Below are 20,241 nucleotides of genomic sequence, written 5' to 3' on the forward strand. Positions count from 1 at the left end.
GCGGTGACTCCCAAGCTAGGCGAGTGGCTCCAGCAGATCCCGGGAATAACATCGGAGATCTCTGTCCAGAAGAGCGCAGTCCTGGGAACAGCTAAGATACTGCGCAGGACCCTCAAGCTCCCAGGCCTCTGGTAGAGGACCCGAGCTTGAAGGATAAACCGCCCGCAGGGGCGTGCTGGGTGTTTTTTTATATATATATATATATATATATATATATATATATATATATATATATATAAATGCATTTTTATTTATATTATGTGCGCATTGTACACTCTGACCTCTGTCAGGCTTGATTGCTTTTCAGTCGGGAAACTTGCACAAATGCCTCAGACCACATTACAAATTGCAATTTAAACATTGTGTGGCACAACCTAATGCAAGATGTGTGATAAAAGCATTATCATATTTGTTTTATGTGAGTGCCAAGATTTTGAAAGCAAGTGAAAAAAAGCAACTGAAAATCTACTTAATTCTCCGCTAGAATATTTGTGTAACGGCGATATCGCGACAACCTACTACTAAAATCTCGCGATTTCTAGATTAATAACATTCGAGAGGCGTCTGCCAAGTTTGCTAGTATTACTAGCAGTCCGGAAATAGGGACATTTCAGATTAAGGGTATGTAAGCCTCTTATCGTCTTTCTTAAGTTTAAGAACAAGTTTAAGAACACAAAACATTAATAGTATGATAGTATACGTTATTATTGTTATTATTATTATTATGGCCTAAAATTTGATAGATATAAAATTATACCTAGTTTGTTTTTTTTTAACCTTTTATTTTGGCGTCACCGGATAATTGCGTTCACATTGTTCGCGTTCCCTTCACGCGCTTCGTGGTGGCTTCGTCTCAGCTTCAGCTAAAGAGCAAACAGACAACAGCTGTGTTTGCTTGAAGTATCAACCTTGAAGCTGAAAATACGGGACTTTATTGCCACTTGAAATTCAGTAATATCGTTTTAAAAAGTTATCTGAAACCATTAAGGAAATGAAATAGCTGTCATTTTACATAACCACAGAAACGGGCGAGACGCAAAGGAGAAATAATAACAACATCAAAACCCGGCAAACAAAGAGGTCCCCTTTTCAACGGCATCATTTTTCCTCCATATTCTATAGTTATGAGTCATGTGGCCGTCGAAAATGCCCACGGTCTAGAACAGCAGGTAAGCTGTGTTTCTTTTATATGTCTTAAATGTTCGCTTTAGAAGTAATGTAAAAAAACGGCAGTGGTAAACATTAGCTTGCCGGCTAGCCTGGGTCTGCTAACAGTATGCTATTGTGCTAGCTTAACGTCGGGTGCGCTGCTTTTGTTCGCGCACACGTCTGACGGTGGCTGCGGAGCATACGACATGAAAAATGTTTTGGCCCCTGTACAACCTGACCAAGAATGCCTTTATTGAATTGCATTCTAGAAATAAAACATCCGTGTTTTGCTGCTAGACTGATTGGTGTTCTTTAAAACGAAGAGCTAAATGCGAAATGACGCACGAGTGGTTCCTCTGGCCCCCTCATATGAACACATGAAACGCACCCCTCAACTGTTACGTCCACTGCGCTTGTCTTGCAGCTCGATATAATAATAAAATGGAGGTCAATGTGGCTGGAACCTGCGGGTCTGCTTGCTACACAAACAATGCGGCGTGACTGTCGCCCTCCCCGGCTTTTAGATGATACGCAGCATTTTCCAGACTTCCATGTTTTTATGTTGACTGCGTCCCGCTAAGAGATGGTCATTTCTTCTGCGTCACCAGCAACGTAGTCTATCTGTGTCTGGCTGGATGGTAACAGAAAAGTACTGCATGTACTCGGTTGATATTTTGGAGAGGCCCTATTGGGGAAAAATGTCTAAGAAGGAGTGTGATGCGCAACCTAGGCCCCTATTTCAGCGACTTATACATCCTCATGAGTTTAGTTGGCTTAAGCTGAATGTCACCGCCGCCACCCCCCAACACAGTTAGATTTTTGGTAATGAAAGCATTAAATACAAAGTTGTTCCCTGGACAGCAGTGAGATTTGACGCACCAGCATCGCATCTCAGTATCCCAGACCAGCTGTGGCTGGGTGCAGTTTGCTGACATCATCATGATAGGAATTCAGCACGCTGGAGCTCACATCTCTGTCTCCCTTTCCCTCGCTCTTTTTTTTGTTTGTTTTTTAAGTCTGCTGCAGAATACAAAAATAAAAATGACTTCTAGTTTTCTTTTTTCATGTCAAATCTGAGTACTCAAACCAGTCCATGCAAGAAAAATTTTCACACTCCTTATTATACAGAAACGTTTTTTTTAAAAGGTAGGCAGCAGCTCTCTGTGTCACCTACTCTTAAGGATAAGTGGTCTGTGGCCTCAAACACAGCCTGCCTAACAATCTAAAGACTAGTTTCCACTTATTTGGTTTTACAGGCATTCTTAATTTATGGGACTAAATGTTGCTTGGGTGTAATGGAAAACTACAGAAAGAAACAGGGAACCAACGGTATTTGAGAGGAAAAGTATTGACTTGGGGTTGGTGATGGTGGATACATATACCAGTGACACTGAGCTGTCTTGTAGCATTAGCTACTGAAAACCTAGACAACTGAGAACCAATAGGGAGATTACTACAGAAATGCTACTCTGTGTTTGTGTCTATGATGGAGAAAAATCAACTTGTAATGCGACCAGTTAATGTAAGACATGGGCAGTAATAGCTTTGATAATTCATTTTGTTAAAATGTAACTTAAAGTTTTAGGTTGCTTGAAGTGGGTCAGTGAGTCGTTTTCTGTTTTTGTGTTTTGTTTTTTCCCCCCTCTAGCTCGCTGTCCTAGACTTGAGCGCTGCAGACGGACAAGGTGGCGGCAATAGCAGTAAGCAGCCTTTGTGTTTTTGTTAGAATTTTTCATTTTGTCATGATAAAAACAAACAGGTTTAAAAAAAAAAAAGTGACTGCTGTATGTCTGCATGTGGTACAGTGTAAATGCATCCCTGGTGCTGTGTGGTGATACTGAAAGCAGATTTTTCTGTTAACTTAAAATATGCATGTCTTTGGATGATGCAAAGGTTTTGAAGAAATTTTGTCTTTAAATCTTTTATTATTCATTAAACACGGTGACTTTTCAGTTACATGATCTATTTTTATTTAAGTGCAGAACATCTGTTTTTAATACAGTGACATTTAGTTGCAACCATGTGAAAATGAATATTTGCATGTCACCTTTAAGTTTTTCTTTACATTATAGTTTAATAATCTTTTGTCATTGCAGTCATAATTTGTGGGTCAACCTTGAAATGGTTAGTTAGATTTGATTATAAATGCAGTGTGACGTAAGCGCTGACTGATTCTTGGCTGTCTGTCTCTTTTGCAGGGCGATACATACCTCCACATTTAAGGAACAAAGATGCTCCCAAAAATGGTGAGTAGGATCCACTTAACCTTGTTTCCTATAAAGAAAAATCTGAATTGTGTTTATTTTTAGGCCACTGGGAACTCCCATCACTGATTCCTACCAAATAAATCATTTTCATTTTCAGCTTTCATAGCTGAATTTCCGTGTTTTCACTGATTGATTAGTGAAATCCATCGACATCGTGATATTTGATGTGATGTGCGAAGGGCAGGTCGAACTGCGAAAGTGCACTCTCATTGGCTAATGATTTGTGATTGCCAAGTAGCAACGAGCGTACCCTGGATAATGCTCCTTTGTGACTCTTGAAACAAATAAAATTTACAAGATGGCCTTTAAGTTGTGTTGATTGTGACCTGAAGCAGGGAATGTTTTAGTGAGGTCACAGAGTGGGAGCTGATGTCAGGTTTTCCCTATATGGCAAATAAAAAGAGTGCAAGTTTAAAGCACTTCAGGTCTGGTTTTGCTTTTCAGACACAATTTTCAGCTCTGTCCATCTTTATTTCTCTATGATTAGCAGTCAATCTCCTTCCTCTATGCTCTGTTTTTTTTAAACGTTATTACCACCTATGGTTGATTTTTGGAATAGTGAGGAAGACATAGTATTCTAAAAGACCCCACACTTGTAACTCTACAAAGTATCTCTATTATATCAGCATCTGTTTTTAACCATGAGTTACAACTGGAATTTCATCTCCTAATCCAGCAGGAAATGCCTTTGCTGCTGGGCGACAGGGTGGTTACACCATCGCGCCTGCAGCCAACTGTAAGTTCCTCTCTGAACTTCTGATTTTCTTGGATAGAGTTGTGCAGAAGTTGGGGAATTGGTCTTTTTTTTTTATATTGATTTTAGAGTTGTTGTTGTTTTTTGTAAATTGACTTATTGATGAGTTCATAGTGAATGCCTTAACATTTAAGTGCGGCTGCATATCGGAAGCAGCAGCAGAAGCATCTGAAAGTGCTTCTTTGAGTTGGTTTGTTTAATCATTTTGACCTGATGCATCTAATTTCCTACCTGTTCACAAAAGTACATTTTTCATTAAAAATTAATTTGATAGATGTCAAAAGGGCTAAAATATAATCGCTGGTGTTTTATTGGTATGCTGAAACAACACTATATGGACAAAATACTGGGCCACCCACACATTACACCTACAGAAGCTGTTGATCATACCATGACGCTCCCAGCGCAGTTTTTGTGCTGATGTTAATGCTAGAGGAGGTTTGCTGAGTCAGCAAAGCGTTGGCGACTTTACGAGTTTTACACCCGTGACAATGGGACTGAAAACACTTGAATTGAAAAGATGTAAGAGGTGTAGCCAAATACTTTTGCCCATATAGCATGTATTGCCAGCGCTACACCAATAACAGCAGTGATGGTCATGAAGACGATGTTCCTGCAGGTGCGATGGTATTTATTAATTATTTTGTGCACTGTTTCCTCTCTGCAGACGGCTGGGACGGCACGCGCAACAACTTTGTCAACGGCTACCACGACAATCGCATGACGGGCAACTCATTTAACCGTGGCCCGCCTCGCATGGAGCGGGGAAGAGGTGGCGTTGGAGGTGGTTACCGCAACAACAGGGGTGGAGCCTTCAACCCCATTAACCCAGCACAGCCAATGGGCTTTGCTGGGTATGAAAATAAAGGTGCGATTCAGTTTTAGTGCTTCCAACATTTCTTTTACTTAGCTCGTGCATCCAGTATGTGCTCATTTACCTGCCTCTCCACTACATGAATGACTGGATGCGTCTGCTAGCTGTCGAAACCTGATAGTTTTGTGGTGTTCTCCTTTTAGACGCAGGTGGCTGGAACACTGCCAAGGACGCCTATAGCAGTTTTGGCAATAACCGTGGAAAGTCTGCTTTCTTCAATGACAGAGGCAACGCTAGCCGAGGAAGGTGAGTGGATCACATACAGTGTTGAGAGCTTATGTTCAGCGTCAACAGAAAATTCCCATGTTTACTATAAAAGCTAAAAAACGACCCTCTTGTGAACCCTTAAAATGGTTTATTATTACCCAAAAAATGTTAAGTGGAGAGCTGTGGTTCTATAATTTGGAAAAAGTTGCCTCTGTTAGATTTGTATTGTTGATTGTCATTTATGCTTAGAAATATTTACTTATATATGCTTAGAGTTTTGTAATTAGTTGTAGATTGGTAGAGGTTTTGATCCTTGATAGTCTGCAAACTTTGTGTGTATTAGACAGCACTTTGGGAGCATGAGAGGTCATACCGTGTCTTATTGTTTTATGGTAGGATTAACGTAGTTGCGTCTGTTCTAGTCTAAGTGCTCTTTGTTTAGATGAACTGCAGGACTTCCTCACCGTGTTATCTAGGATGAACCATCTAGGGTGAGGGGGAGGCTACCCTCTTCCTGACCAAGGATGTTTGACCCTTTGATCAGCAGTCCCCACACACACACACACACACACACACACACAGGCAAGGTACTCTTTGTGTGTATGTAGACGTCATATGTTAATGAACTTATGCATATTCATGTAACCTCAATAAAAGAACAGTGGTACGGGAGAACGGACGAGAGCAACTGGGGTCAAGCGAAGGAACGGTGCCTGTCCGGTTCTCTCCCGTGCACGAGAAACATGAAGAAGCTTGCCTACTTGTGTCTTGCTTTGCAGTGTAATTATATTGTCTTCAACGTTCCAGCGGATGGGTTCAAGCTACAAACCTATCAGCCTCATTATTCATCATTAATGTGTGCGTGCTGTGTTCAGGTTTGAGCATGGAGGATTTGGTAATGGAGGAGGAGGAGGAGGAAACAGCCGCTGGGTGGAGGAATCCAGAGATGACGGAGACTGGTCCAAACCAACCCCTCGCAACGAACGCCTTGAACAGTGAGTCTGTGCTTTTGAGCCGCTGTGGGAGGTGTAGTCTACTTTCTAATTTATTGTAAGATCAGGAAATTTCAGGTAAACTTTGCAAAAGTTAAAAATTAGTCCACAGAATTAGATTATTAGACTAGTGTAATTTCACTATTAGACTGTGAGTCATATTGTTGGGATTTCATTGGTTCTTGTGTAACAGAGTAAAACACAGGAAGGTGAAAGCAAATTCTTTGACGTTTTGTTATTTCCAGTTGTCATCTTAATGACATTTGTTCTTAACTTATTTGCAGGTTTCTAGTCTGATGTCAATATGGAAGCATCTTTAACTTTGTCTGTTATGGTTCTGCAGCATTTCCCTTACCTGACACATGATAAATTCAAATGGCTGACCAGCCCCAGTAAAAATAATGCTAGGTTTTTATTCTTTTAAAATTCGTCATTCAGATAAATTATCCCAAGAAATTGCTGCAGTTACTCTGAGCAATAAAGTTCCAGAGCATTCGACTAACCTTTGCTGCTCTCTCCGTAGTGAATTGTTCTCTGGCAGTAACACTGGGATTAACTTTGAGAAATACGATGACATTCCTGTTGAGGCCACGGGACAGAACTGCCCTCAGCACATCGAGAGTGTGAGTTACTCACATTGTATCAGATACCAGCTGCACTGTTGCTTTTCTTTGCTCTTTCTGTACACGTTTCTGTTTGTGATCTCAGTTCCAAGACGTGGACATGGGTGAGATTATCATGGGTAACATTGCTCTGAGTCGCTACACCAGACCCACTCCTGTCCAGAAATACGCCATTCCTATTATTAAATCGAAGAGAGACCTCATGGCCTGCGCACAGACAGGTAGTGCACAAACATAACAAAATATTGGAATTGGGTCGATGAGAGGAACAGCAGAAATGGATGAGGCTGTCCTTGTGTGTTTCAGGCTCTGGGAAAACGGCAGCATTCCTCTTGCCAGTCCTCAGCCAGATCTACACTGATGGACCAGGAGAGGCCCTTAACGCAGCTAAAGCATCAGGACAGGTAAAAGAGAAAAATCAATATTATCTAGTTAAAAACAGCTAATTTCATCATGGCTTTGAAAGGGGCAAAACAAATGGTTCAGGTGCTGTGGGGGATTTCATGGTAAAGTAATTTAATTAAAGCATATCCTCCAGATTAAAAATAAAAGCATTAATTTCAGGCACGTGCACACTTCTACAAATGAATGGGTATTGTTCATATGCTACCACAAACGGTGAGCACGAGTTTCAGTCACTGCAACAAACAAGCAGACCTGCTTAAGTTGATCTTTTTTGATACCAGTAGTATACTAGACCATCAAAGAAGAGGCAAAACAAGCAGCAGTTAAAGAAAAGCAAAACCCTTTAAGACACAAGTCCTACCTGTCAGCAGCCATCTCGATATGACACCTGGCACCTATTTAGGGAGTTATTTTGTCTAATTTAATTTAAGCTGTTATTGAGAAAGAAAATTATCAGCAGGTAAGTCTGATTTTAAAGCTTGTCGTTCTTTCCTCTGGAAGTTTTTATTCGGCTAACTTCACTGTTGTTGAATTATTCCATGAACTTTAAATCTGGAATTATTTGAGTGCCACGTCTCTGATAATTGTCTGGTAATTCCTGTTACACGAGTTCTCCCCTAATTTGCATTGTGAAGCCTTTAGGGGATTTTTGCTCTCACGAGTCATACTAGTCCCTGATAGGTTTGCCACATGTTCTGTTCTCAATCACGTTTGTTGCTGTGAGACTTAAATGTTGTGTCATTGCTGCTTTGCAGGAGAATGGAAAGTATGGCCGTCGCAAGCAGTACCCCATCTCCCTGGTGCTGGCTCCCACCAGAGAACTGGCACTGCAGATATATGATGAAGCAAGGAAGGTATTTAAACACATTAGTGTGTAATAATTTTATTTAATGATGTGATTTTTAAATTTGTGTGTAATTGTTAATACATTGTATTTTCCTGTTAGTTTTCCTACCGCTCCAGAGTGCGTCCCTGTGTTGTGTATGGAGGAGCAGACATTGGCCAGCAGATCAGAGACCTGGAGAGAGGCTGTCACCTGCTGGTGGCCACTCCAGGAAGACTCGTGGACATGATGGAGAGAGGGAAGATCGGACTGGACTACTGCAAGTAAGACCTAAACGCGAGGAGTGAGTGATGGGTAAATGTCTGTTTCATTTTTTCCAAATTTCAAACTCTTTTCTTCTGTTTCCTTTAGCTACCTGGTCCTAGATGAGGCTGACCGTATGCTGGACATGGGCTTTGAACCACAGATACGGCGCATCGTCGAACAGGACACCATGCCTCCTAAAGGCATCCGACAAACTATGATGTTCAGCGCTACGTTTCCCAAAGAAATCCAGGTATATCTTCATTATCTGCAGTAATTGTGATAGAAATTGGAACTTTTCTTCTTCCTCTTCTTCTTCTTCTTTTTTCTTTTGTTTGTTTTTTGTTTTAATCCGCCCGTTACTAATAAAGAAAAGTGCAGCAAGCATTCACATGGTGATCAGTGCTTCATTTTAAAGATGTAAAATTTTCCATCTGTTTAGTCAGACGGTGCAAAACAGTTGTGTTAATCACATATTTTGCTCATCCTGCAGATCTTAGCTCGGGATTTCCTGGAGGATTACATCTTCCTGGCGGTGGGCAGAGTGGGTTCCACCTCGGAGAACATCACGCAGAAAGTGGTGTGGGTGGAAGAGAGTGATAAGCGGTCTTTCCTCTTGGACCTGCTAAGCGCTACAGGTGAGCCGATCTCAGCTCAACTGCCACATGTCCCAACACATAACATAAATACTGATTGCAGCCTGAGTAGACTTATCTGCAATTATCTCGAACCACACACACACAGTGCGATTTTATTTCCCCTGTCTTATGGTCATCATCATATTGTCGTCCTCACATCTCAACCAATACATTACTGTGTTCCCCATGCTTAGCACAGTGTAATGTCCATCAGCACCCTTTGTCTTTCAGTGAAAATTTCACTTAGATATGTTTGTGTGTGAAATTAGGAAGATGTATACCTCTAGGCTGCCCTGAAAAAGGTTTAAAACCTCTAATTTAAAAGATGCTCTTTCTATATTTGTGGTAGTTGGCAAGAAACATTGTGTTTCCTGGATTATATTTGCCTCCAGATGGCAGTGGTCTATTTTTATTACAAAATATCTTCTTCTTCAGACTGAACTAAAAAAAAAAGAGGATTTTTAATTGTTTGTGGCTGGGAAAACAACCTTATTGTTTTGTTAGTGATTATATGGCAACATTTTAAACCTCTGTTAAATCAGCAATATCAGACACACAAGCATTGCTTTCAAACTGGAGTTTACATGTCAGTGGTTTGTGGTTTTATCCCAAGCCATCCCAAGTGAGGTACAGGACAGTACTGGAGACAACATAGAGAAACCTGGTAAGATCCTCAAACAGGAAACTTTTATCTGTCATTTCATATTTTAAATAATTTTGCTCGACTTTACTGTTCTGTTCTTTTTTTTCGTGGATGGAGAATCTCCTGTTTATTATGTTTATTTAGGTTCTGTGTCCCATTTCACACGTCGGGTCCTCTCATGTGAAATTAAACATGCCTGTTGTTTGATTTTATAGCTTAAGGTTGTTTTTGTGTCATCTTTAAAGTATGTTGCTGTGATGTCTTTAGGTCAAACCCATAGCTTTAATGGAGAGAGTCTGGTCATGTTGTGTTCGTGTGTTGCCGTGTATCTAACTTTTGATATAAGTGTAGGTCAATTGATGATGTTGATGCGGGAAGAATACAGTGACCAGAATCTTTCCATCAGTGCCTCTAGTGAAATCTGCATGAAAACACATTGCTGCTGGTCATTTTACCCACACTGCACCTCCTGCTGCCTGTTGCACTGTTCTGCTCATATAACAACATCTGCTGTAAAGTAATGCTGGTAGATTTAACCCTGAAACCTGCATGTTAGTCACCCCATGGACTGACACACGTATATACATGTAAACATATGATCTGTATACAGGGCTGCTGCAACAAACCCACTAACTGATGTGCTATGGAGGATTTCATATACAATCAAGGGCGTTGATTTATGTGTGCATGGCAGCAGAAAACCGTTCACACGTAAAATTGTATGATTCATTTAGATGCTAACTGATCCCATTGGCTAGAAGGCAAATCAATCTCATGTAGTGGACTGAGAAGCTTAAAGTTCAGTTTAGCAGGCTAGGCCATCAGGGATGGATTTTAATTTATGTGCTTGGTTCTCATAATTGCTCGTGCACTTAAATTCTATATAATTCCAGCATGACTGTAACTTCATTATTTGTTTGTTCCACAATTTGGTCCAGTATGTCTGCTACATAAAGCCAGAGTCATAGTGGCGCAGGATTATTAAACTCAGTCTTTATTTAGTCCAAACACAGTGCAGCCCTACAGTTGTTTTATTCTTTGTAGCATTAACACCCAGTGTTTCCCCTCTTGGTTGACCAGGTAAGGACTCATTGACCCTGGTTTTTGTGGAGACCAAGAAAGGTGCAGACGCCTTGGAGGACTTCCTATATCGGGAAGGCTACGCCTGCACCAGTATCCATGGTGACCGTTCCCAGAGAGATCGAGAGGAGGCCCTGAACCAGTTCAGATCAGGAAAATGTCCCATCCTGGTGGCTACAGCGGTCAGTAAAAACATCCTGTTGGGTGCACGTTACGGTGAACCACAAGAGGAACCTTTCTGTTAACTGACAACCACAATCGACATAAAACTGAAGGTGTGAGTTTTTAAAGTATCTGCTCCTGTTTTTGTGATCTCAGGTAGCAGCTCGGGGTTTGGACATCTCCAACGTGAAACATGTTATTAACTTTGACCTGCCAAGCGACATAGAGGAGTACGTCCACCGTATTGGACGTACGGGACGAGTAGGAAACCTGGGTAAGGCTAAAAGTAACGTGATTTAAGGGAAGCATCCTCTTGATTTAGGATGAACCCCATTTACTGCTCTTACTTATATTGCTTCAAAAAATGTCTCCTGTTTTTAAGTGTTTTTTGGGGTTTTTTTCTGTTTCCTGTAGGGCTGGCAACATCATTCTTCAATGACAAAAACGGGAACATCACTAAAGACCTCCTGGACATCTTAGTAGAGGCCAAACAGGAAGTTCCCTCATGGCTCGAGAGCCTGGCCTATGAACACCAGCACAAGAGTAGTAATAGAGGGCGCTCTAAGAGGTACACACACACACACACACACACACACAGATTCTGTCTTTAACTTGCAAATGTTTGTTTTTGTTATAAGTATTAAAACATTTGCTGGTCTAATCAGAATCCCTAAACACTGATTTATTTATTTTTCTTTTATCCCACAGGTTCTCTGGCGGGTTTGGAGCACGAGATTATCGTCAGACTGCTGCAGGAGTCAACGCCGGAGGGTTTGGAGGACGTGGAGGAGGACGCAGCCAGGCAGGACATGGAGGAAACCGTGCCTTTGGAGGAGGTGAGGCTCTGATCTTTGGATAGAAATTTATTCATTAATGTAAGGCAGGGGTCTCAAACTCGCGGCCCGCATATTGATGTGAAGAAAGAAATTATTTTACCAAAAATGATTTAACACGACGGCAGAGTGTTACAGGCATGGCCCTTTAACCCTTTAAGACCTAGCATAGAACCAAGTCCGCCAGAGCTTATATTATATTTTTACATGCTGTGAAGCCATTTTTGGGAGCATTTCAAGTTGCTATACATCAATACAACCATTATAGCCCAAATTTAAATAATATATCTGCATTAAGTGCATAGTAATTACATAAATTGCAAAAAATGCAATAAACTACAAAAAAATTGAAAATCGTTTTGTTTTTTTAACATATATTTCTAGTTAGAGAAATTTAAGAGGCTTATCCCTCAAAACTGTAAATACAAAAAAGTTGCACAAAATAGTTTCCCACCACAGGAAATTTATTTTAAGTGTCTTCATAGTTTTATTTTTGAAATACACCAATTTTTATATAATGCAGGAAAAACGAAAATAAATATTATACTGCAAATTTGCAAAAAAAAACAGCATATGCATCAAAATAAACTATTTCCAGCAGTGCAATATGAGTCCTAAGCATCCCAGAAACGACACAGAAAGTCATAAAGTCAAACATAACTTTTAAAAAGACCAGTATAGGCTCATAAGGCCCTGATGGTGAAAAACTACATTTCCGTAAAATGACGTCACTTCCGGTTTCGGGCAGGACATGGCGGACATGCGATGGTTCAGGCTGATGGACGTAGGAAGTGTTACAAACAGCTGATCGGATCGGCAAAGCGTGTTTCTGGAATATTATGTTTTTGTTGCTGCAAGTGCTTTTTATGCAGTTTTTGCAAAGCTATATGTGGAAGGAAACTGTGACCGAGGGCAAGCTTACGTGGTTTCGGTGCTACTGGGATTTAAAAATAGCTACGCAAAACGGAGCGTGGCCGCTCCAACTGGCTTTAAAGGGTTAAGACTGTAGCCTCACGGGCGGTGTAGTCCGTGCTGCAGGGAGAATGTGTGGGACCGCCCCTCCCGCTTTTCTCTGTGTGAGCGTGAGGGAGGGAGAAAAAGGAAAGTAGAAAAGTACAAGGTGCTACCAAGCAGAAACGGGAGCTGGAAGCATGTAAATATAAAAATAACCACTACAGCCAAAAAGAGTGCCTGACGAGCCCAGTTGTAAGTACGCTATTAAGACTCGACTGTACGCTGTGTTCGTTTTTTCCTCCGAAACAATAAAGTTCTGCTGGAGCAGCCTTTCAATGCCTCTCTCTGTCTCTCGCTAGCAAAGTTGACCCAGACAGTAACGCTAGTTCCCGGCTACGAGCCGGAACCCAAAGTATTAGCCAGAGGTCTCCTTACCACGGTTCGGAGCCGCGGACCTGGCCGAGGTAACAAGAGAGTGCAAACATGTTGCGGGCTGTGTTAGTTCAGTGAGAGAATTATTTGGAAAGAAAACAATTTTCACTTGCAGTCAAAAACTAATGTGTACGCTTATGTCTGCATTTTTATTTTGTTAAATACAAACAAAATTGTAGCAAAAGTGCTGCCGGCTGTTTATTTGGTAGTTCAATGAAACTACTGTACTACACTGCTGAGTGACTGTCGTCTGCTCGTCAAATACATCTCATTGCAATGTTGACCTTGTGCTAACTTGCATATGACAACTGAAACTGAAAGGCTTCAGATAGTTGAGAGTGAGAAAAAAAAATTGCGTTCATGTTTGCAATTTTGTCTTGTTACACAATATTTGGAATTAAATAAAACAAACAAAACACTTGTTGTTTGGGGGTTTTTTTTGTACTATTTGGACACTAAAGTGGCCCTCCAATAAGATGATGGTGCCAGAAGTGGCCCGCGGCTCATTTGAGTTTGAGACCCCTGATGTAGGGTGATTATTGTGCACATGATTGTAGTCACATGATGTTCATTGTGTTGCTTTTTACTGGGCCCCCCGGGATACTTTTTTCCCGTTTTCTGAGAGCTTGTATAGAGAGAAATAAAAGAAGAGCACTTGAGTTTGCCATATATTGTTGTACTTTTAATATATTTTGATGGCGAATATATATACTGAATATATTCAGTGCGAATTATTGTTTTACAGAACTGCACATTCAGGATAAATGTTTTACACCAGACCTGCATTATAGAGATTTGTTTTGCCTGGAAACACTAATTTCTGATACTTGGGCGATGAAATGCTACAAAAGTTTTACTTGATTAAGAAGGCTTTCTTTTCTCTTCCCTTTGTCTTCTCAGGCGGCTTCAGCAACTTCTACACCAGCGATGGCTACGGAGGAAACTACTCACACTCTCAAGTTGACTGGTGGGGCAACTAGGTTTCTCCATCCCTCCCTCCCTCGCTCATCCCTCTTTCCTCTTCTCACTCATCCTCCATTCTTTCTCCACATCGACGTCTGCATCCCATCTGTCTTGTTACCACCATTAACCCCAAGAAACCCCCATGCATGTTATTAAACTATTTATGCTCATTTATGTAGCTTCCATCCCCATCCTTCATGTCTTTTAAGTCGTTGGAAGAGTTTTCTTGTGCTTTCTATGTCCACCTTTTTTGTTTTGGTAAATTAGCTTTTCTCCTCTTGAAAAAGACCACATTATGAAGAGATTGTTGAATTTTAGTTGTTTACTTTTTAAACACTGGACACAGGCTTACTTGTTAGCTTCCAGCTAGCAGCCACCTTAAGACCATTTTCCCTCTGTGACACGTGTGTGCTGGTAAAAAGACCTGGGTGTTTAATTCCCTGAGATTTCAGCGTGTGGGCTTCTTCAAAGAGGGGGAAATCCTTTCTTTATTTCCCCCCACCTTATATTTGAGTTTGATTTCACTGTGTTTTCGTCTGCATTTACACTCCCCGCGTGACCTCATGTCATCTTTGTATTTAACGCACGGCCATGTTGTAAATCGCTGGCCAAAAACTTTTCTAAAATATAGCTATAGGCAGGACATAAAAGCAAAACATGTCTGCGTATAAATTCAAAAATACTGGCCTTCACGTATTGGAGGCCACAGAAACAAAATCTTTTCTTTTTTTCACCTTTTTTAAAACATGAAACTTTATCAAGGTCTGACACAGATGTCTAACAAAGAGACGAGTGGCTGGACAAACTGAAATGGCGCTGTCGGCCATTAGCAGTGAGGATAGCAGACAGTCTTAGGACTTATGGTTGTTACTGCAAATAGCATTTTTTTTGGTTTGTTGTTTAATTTTAAGATAAGTGTTTATGGAGAATCATTTGTTTCTGTACTGTGCCTTTAAGAATTTAAACTTTGTCTCTTATTTCCATTGTTTTTATTGCCGTAATAGGTTAACTGTCCACAAGTATTGGCCCACGGTGACTAAAAGTGTGTATTCAGTGTCATTTGTTGGTTTAAATATGTTTTCTTTATTTTTATTTGGAAGGAAGCAAACTAGGCTTGAACTAAATCAAACCTTGGCAAAAAAAAACTAAACTAAAACTACGATGAGGAAACTCAAAGCATTTCCTTATCTGTCTATTAGAGACTGAGCTAATTCCCCAAAGCATATAACCACTGTAAGCATATTTGTGGATTACTTTACTCACTCTGGATGAGTAAATATAAAATGGGTCAAAAATAACATTAATCGTACTGTTAAAGTCAAAGAGCCGACGAGCAGGGCCGACCACAGTGGCTGTATGCTTTTGGGAACCCGAGTCCTACTCATTGACACTTGTGTCACATCTATAGCTCAGCTTTGAGCTTGCAGTTTGGTTTCTCAAAGCCATCTTGTCACTAATTGTTGGGTCACTGTGTGCCACTAACAGGGCCAGCAGCAGTCACGTTATGTTGCTCCTCCCCCTCTTATTATCCAGATATGTAGCCGTAAATGTCAAATTCCTCATAGCTTGCTGTAATTAAAAAAAAAAAAAAGCCAAAGTCTGGTGCCACTCGAGTCACATTAAATTACTGTAACCGCTACACAGTTTGAAACACCTTTGCTTAGAAAACACTACATGGCTGCTGCTGAAAACAGTTCCCAGATTGTGTCGGTGTCTGCAGCCGTTCAGCTGACTCTTAGTGCCATCATGCTCTTGGGAATCTACCGCTGCTTTTAACCACAAACATTGAAACCCTTGTTTTGGGAGAAGCTTTCTCTTGAGGGGGGGAAATACGCAAACTAAAAAGAGGTCCAAATTTTCTCGCTCACTCTATCCTGGAGAGTTGCATGAAGAGTCTTCTCTAAAAGTAGTCATTCCAGTTTATTCTGTTAGGTCTTTTAAGCTCTGTTGAAGTCGGGCGTTAAAAGTGAAGAACTGGATCATCCTTACGAATTAATTTCACTGCAGAGACAGCTTGGGGCTTCCCAAGGAATGCAATGCATCGTATCTACAGCACGTTTTAGCCACGTGTGCAACTGTAATCAAGCGCAAGATCGCGTCTCGGTCCAATTCCTCCTCTTACTACTGCTTTCAGTCAGCAGATAGTGTTTCTCAGTGTTGAAGTCACTTCCTCGATGAAATGTTTACAAAACTAGATTTCGGCCAACGCGCACAACAGCCGTACACTGGCAGCATATGATTGCTTTCAAAACACTTACCACCCAGCCCACAGAGCTCCCAGATGGGCCACACTCCTACTTCTTCGCACTGATGCACGTCCACTCTCCAGAGTAGTTTGCTATCTGGACTGGCAGTCTTGGCAGCTATTACAACGTATTCACCTTCTGCATGCACGACACGTCCCAGCACGTGCTGCACATTAATAAACGATGACAGCGTCCCGCCGCGATTGTCGAATGCGAAACCCAACTCGGCTCAGCACAGTGAGAAACTGTCAGGGTAAATTGTGCTTGTGGAAAAGTTGCTGCACAGAACCGATCGCATGCATTTAAATCCTTGGTTATCCCTACTTGGCTCTGCTTTGCAACCAGGCTTCAAGGGGCCTGTTGACCCAGGATGTCCATGTTTCGTCCCTGATTGAACTTGAAAAGGGATCTCCGCTGAACATTTGGATGGTTCAGTGGTAGAAATCCAATCCTCCTCCTACTCCCACCCCCCCAAACTGGGCCTATTAAGAGCCAAAAAAAAGCTCTGTTACTCCAGTGTGGGGGTGGATTAATTTAGTTATGTTTACATGTAGAACTCAGATTAAATGTAAATAGTTTCAACAGAGAGGAATCTCCACAGAAAAAGAATGTGAAGTTAAACAACACTTGGTGTGCATGAGAGTCACACTTGATCACTCAACACTAGACCAAGACGGGTCTGGTGAGCTTAGCACAGTGGGCAGTTTGAACACCGCTGACTAAAGTTCGAAGACAAAAGCTTGTATTCTTTCAAGAGAATACACACGTCTGTATAGAAATAAATTCACCCAAATTAATGCGCACCAGGTGGATTAACCCTCAAACTGCCCACTGACTCTGACAAAGCAGGACCAAGACTGTAAAACATATTCAAGTGTTGTTGTTTTTTGGTCAAGAAGTTTCAAATGCCAAGCAGATGAATCCAATTCTAAAGCAGGCTTTAATTATGTTGCAGTTATTTATTTTATATCATAGTTTGTTTGTTTTTTCCTGCTTTTGATTTTTTGCCTCTTCTAATCAGTCTTAAGCTCCCTTTCCCTCGGGTTACATTTGAGGGGGACGTTGGGGAAACTTTGTTTAACAGCATTTTTTTTTTCCTTAAGAGTTTGAAGGGGTTAAAGCAGTTAAAGCAGTTGGCTGTTCATTTACTAAATATACAAAGTAGATTTTTCCAGAAGCTTTTCTGGTGCTAAAAGACACCAGTCAAATATAACTGTACGATATCTCACTAAGCCTGGTCTGACTCAAAATGAGGGGCCAGGAACAATGCTGCATTCAAGGACGGCTGTGGAATGATAGAATTCAGCTGTACTCCTCGATGTCCACCTGTCCCTTTTTATGCATTTACAAACGAACCAAAAACAGGAAATTTGAGTTTTCTTTTCAGCTGCTGTTCCAGCGCGGGTCAGATAAAGTTACTGTCGCAGCTGTCACTAAGTTTGAGACTGCAGTCTAACACGGGCTTAATGACTATGAGCGGCGGTTGAATCGGTGATTCAAATGTTGACCAGAACTGTCAGAGGTGTCCCAATAGATGATTTTTTTTTCTCTCTTTTTTTCTTAAAGCACCTGTTTACTGATCAGCTTTCTTCTTGAGGTCATGAAACATTTTACTTTCTCCTGCAGACTTCTTGTAAGAGCTGTTGCAAAGCATTGAAGGAATGAAAAAGCAGGAAACAGGACAGCAAGTTGCTAATGACAATCACAGAACTCCCTTCACACACAAACAGAAGTCTTTAAGTTGCACTTTCACACCTAGAGGTTTAATTAAATAGCTGTCTTGCTGGCATTGTTATAAAATCAGCTTCAACCTTTAAAACTCTGTAGGAGGAACTTTACTGACTGAACTGGCAGTCGGATACTGCTGACTGATTTTCCCTGTGTGAAAGCATTTCTTACTTGAATCAGTGGGTTCTGCTGACCATAAGCTTAATGTAGTCCCATTTGTTTTGTTACCAATGCTGCAGGCATGCGGCGTCGCAGGCGAATCCATTGAGTGGATGTGGTTGCGTAGATGTTGCTGTGCCTTCTGACAAGCGCTTGGCGGCACATTGAGAATCTTGTTTTAGAAAAAAAATTAAAAAAATCAAGGAACCGGTGAACCTTTTTAAATGCAGTGTGACTTGTGAGAGTAAAAATTCAGTTTACCTCTTGCTTTGTAGATCAATCGTGTCAAATAGTGTTGTTCATAAATATGCAATGTATTTCAGTGTTTTTCTAGGGCAGGCTGGTTTTACCTGTCAGTTGTATTTACCATTGAGCTGTGTTAGAGCAACACTTAAATACCACTGTGCCCCCAAATTCCTGCGTGGAGGGGGGAAAAAAAACCCTCTGAACTTTTACCCCAAGTGCAATAGAGTTCAGTAACTTGTGGCTTGCTTTCGCTGTGTGGTCGCCACGATTCTCTGCACGAGTTTTCTGCTCGAGTACAAACTGGCACATGTGAAATAGCCCAGAGTTTTACATGTGAACGGTGCCTTTTGAAGTGGCTGAATCACTAAAGACTGAAATTTGTTGGTTAGGGCTGGGTATTTCAAACTATTGCAAAATTTTTGATTATTTTATGTAAGTGTAGGAATGTTTGCTCGGTCAGATGCTGTTATGATGCGGGGATAAAAAAAATTAAAACTTTATGTAAATGCTTTTGACTCGGAACAATTCAGGCACATTTTTTACTGACTGACAGCTGATTCCCGGTGCTAAAACTTGGACATGTTGCAGTTTTGTGCCGCTAATGTTACGTTTTTGAGAAAATATGAGCAGCAGGGCATTATGGATAGGAATTTAGATCAGGCACTTTATCTACCGCGTTGGTCCTCACAATTACGAATTCTGAAAGACTTCATTTTTTTGGCAAAATACCGCAAAACTCTTCATCTGCTAATTAGCAAATCTACCTTGGTAACATGCTCATGTAACATGGTAAACAGTGCTACTGTTACATGCTAACTGATCATCAGTGTCTTGCTAGTGTCACTGCATGTACCTTAACTATCTCACACACTTTCAGCAGTAAACAAAGTTTAAGAAAAAACACAAAAGTTTGTGTCATGCAGAAAATGCTTTGTTTACTTCCTGCAAAACTGATCCAGCACTTTAGTTCTTTTTGTTTTTTTGTTTCCCAAAACCTTCTGATGCCTTAAATGAAGGGTGATACCCAGCCCTAATGGAGCTGATAGCAAACTTACCTGTGATACAGACAGCACTGATGGTCAGAGAACAATTAATGGTGCTATGCTTCCATTGCTGCGGCCTGCAGGGCCCCCTCCGTTATAGAAAGACCACTGAGTTTTACACAAAAGACTTCAACAAAAGTCTTCTGTAGCACACGTCCTTTAATCCTAAAGAGGTACGACTGAGAGTGAGTGTGAAGACAGTGTAGAGATGTTAAATAAGAAGTGTGTGTGTGTGTGTGTGTGTGCGCGCGCAAAGGTTCTTTGAGAATTTTTGTTTTTAATTTTTTTTTAAATTTTTAATTGTTTTTTTTTTTTTTTTGGGGACCAGGTGGAGTTCTAGTTAACAGCAAAGGTAGGATTCAGCTGTTTGCACACAGAGTTCTTGAGTCTACTTTCACTGCAAGTTTGTGTAATTTATCAAGCATTTTTGAGAAATATTTATTTTTCTATGCCTAATACAAAAGCTGATATTTTACAAAGTGACTTGACCAAAAGACAGTAAACAAAAACACTGGCACTTGAATGTTGAATGTCATTGGTATGAGTGAAAAATTTCTATTTTTCTGGGGTAGTGTGAGCTTTTTAATGTTAAAGATGCGACGTGGGGGAGCGTTTCTCCGTCAGCGTCTCACCATAGCAAGGCTGGGTTTCAACAGTGGTTGTAATTTTCAAAAATCACCTGCATTTCATAAATACAGATGCATATATTTTGTGTAAGACCATTAAAAAAAAAAAAAAAAAAAAACACCCTAAAAC

General features: G+C 40.8%; 1 protein-coding gene across 5 annotated transcripts; it reads left to right on the top strand.

Moving 5' to 3' along the window:
• Window positions 1–863: 863 nt before the first annotated feature.
• LOC146608792 (ATP-dependent RNA helicase DDX3X-like) lies at window positions 864–20,230 on the top strand. Of its 5 annotated transcripts, none has more exons than XM_085347637.1 (20): window positions 864–1,169; window positions 2,798–2,849; window positions 3,348–3,395; window positions 4,093–4,152; window positions 4,838–5,038; window positions 5,188–5,290; window positions 6,127–6,246; window positions 6,767–6,866; window positions 6,952–7,087; window positions 7,173–7,270; window positions 8,027–8,125; window positions 8,218–8,378; window positions 8,467–8,611; window positions 8,852–8,996; window positions 9,610–9,660; window positions 10,720–10,901; window positions 11,038–11,155; window positions 11,296–11,449; window positions 11,590–11,717; window positions 14,001–20,230. In XM_085347637.1, exons 1-20 carry the CDS (start codon window positions 1,125–1,127, stop codon window positions 14,078–14,080), a joined length of 2,226 nt encoding a protein of 741 aa, XP_085203763.1. In that variant the 5' UTR covers window positions 864–1,124; the 3' UTR covers window positions 14,081–20,230. The 5 variants fall into 5 exon arrangements, with proteins under 5 accessions (XP_085203763.1, XP_085203764.1, XP_085203765.1 ...); XM_085347638.1 differs by having other exon boundaries at window positions 4,096–4,152; XM_085347639.1 differs by lacking the exon at window positions 9,610–9,660.
• The last annotated feature ends 11 nt before the right edge of the window (window positions 20,231–20,241 follow it).

This window comes from Diplotaxodon limnothrissa, linkage group LG23 (genome assembly GCF_057381915.1).
Source record: "Diplotaxodon limnothrissa isolate DT_005_m linkage group LG23, D_limnothrissa_male_GT1.1, whole genome shotgun sequence".
In the NCBI taxonomy this organism is placed as follows: domain Eukaryota; kingdom Metazoa; phylum Chordata; class Actinopteri; order Cichliformes; family Cichlidae; genus Diplotaxodon; species Diplotaxodon limnothrissa.

Excerpts from the sequence above, each read along its gene's own strand:
- LOC146608792 (XM_085347637.1), top strand. The coding sequence starts at position 1,125 with ATGAGTCATGTGGCCGTCGAAAATGCCCACGGTCTAGAACAGCAG. Across the intron at positions 6,867-6,951 it reads GCCCTCAGCACATCGAGAGT|TTCCAAGACGTGGACATGGG; the intron begins GTGAGTTACTCA and ends TTGTGATCTCAG. Across the intron at positions 8,379-8,466 it reads ATCGGACTGGACTACTGCAA|CTACCTGGTCCTAGATGAGG; the intron begins GTAAGACCTAAA and ends TGTTTCCTTTAG.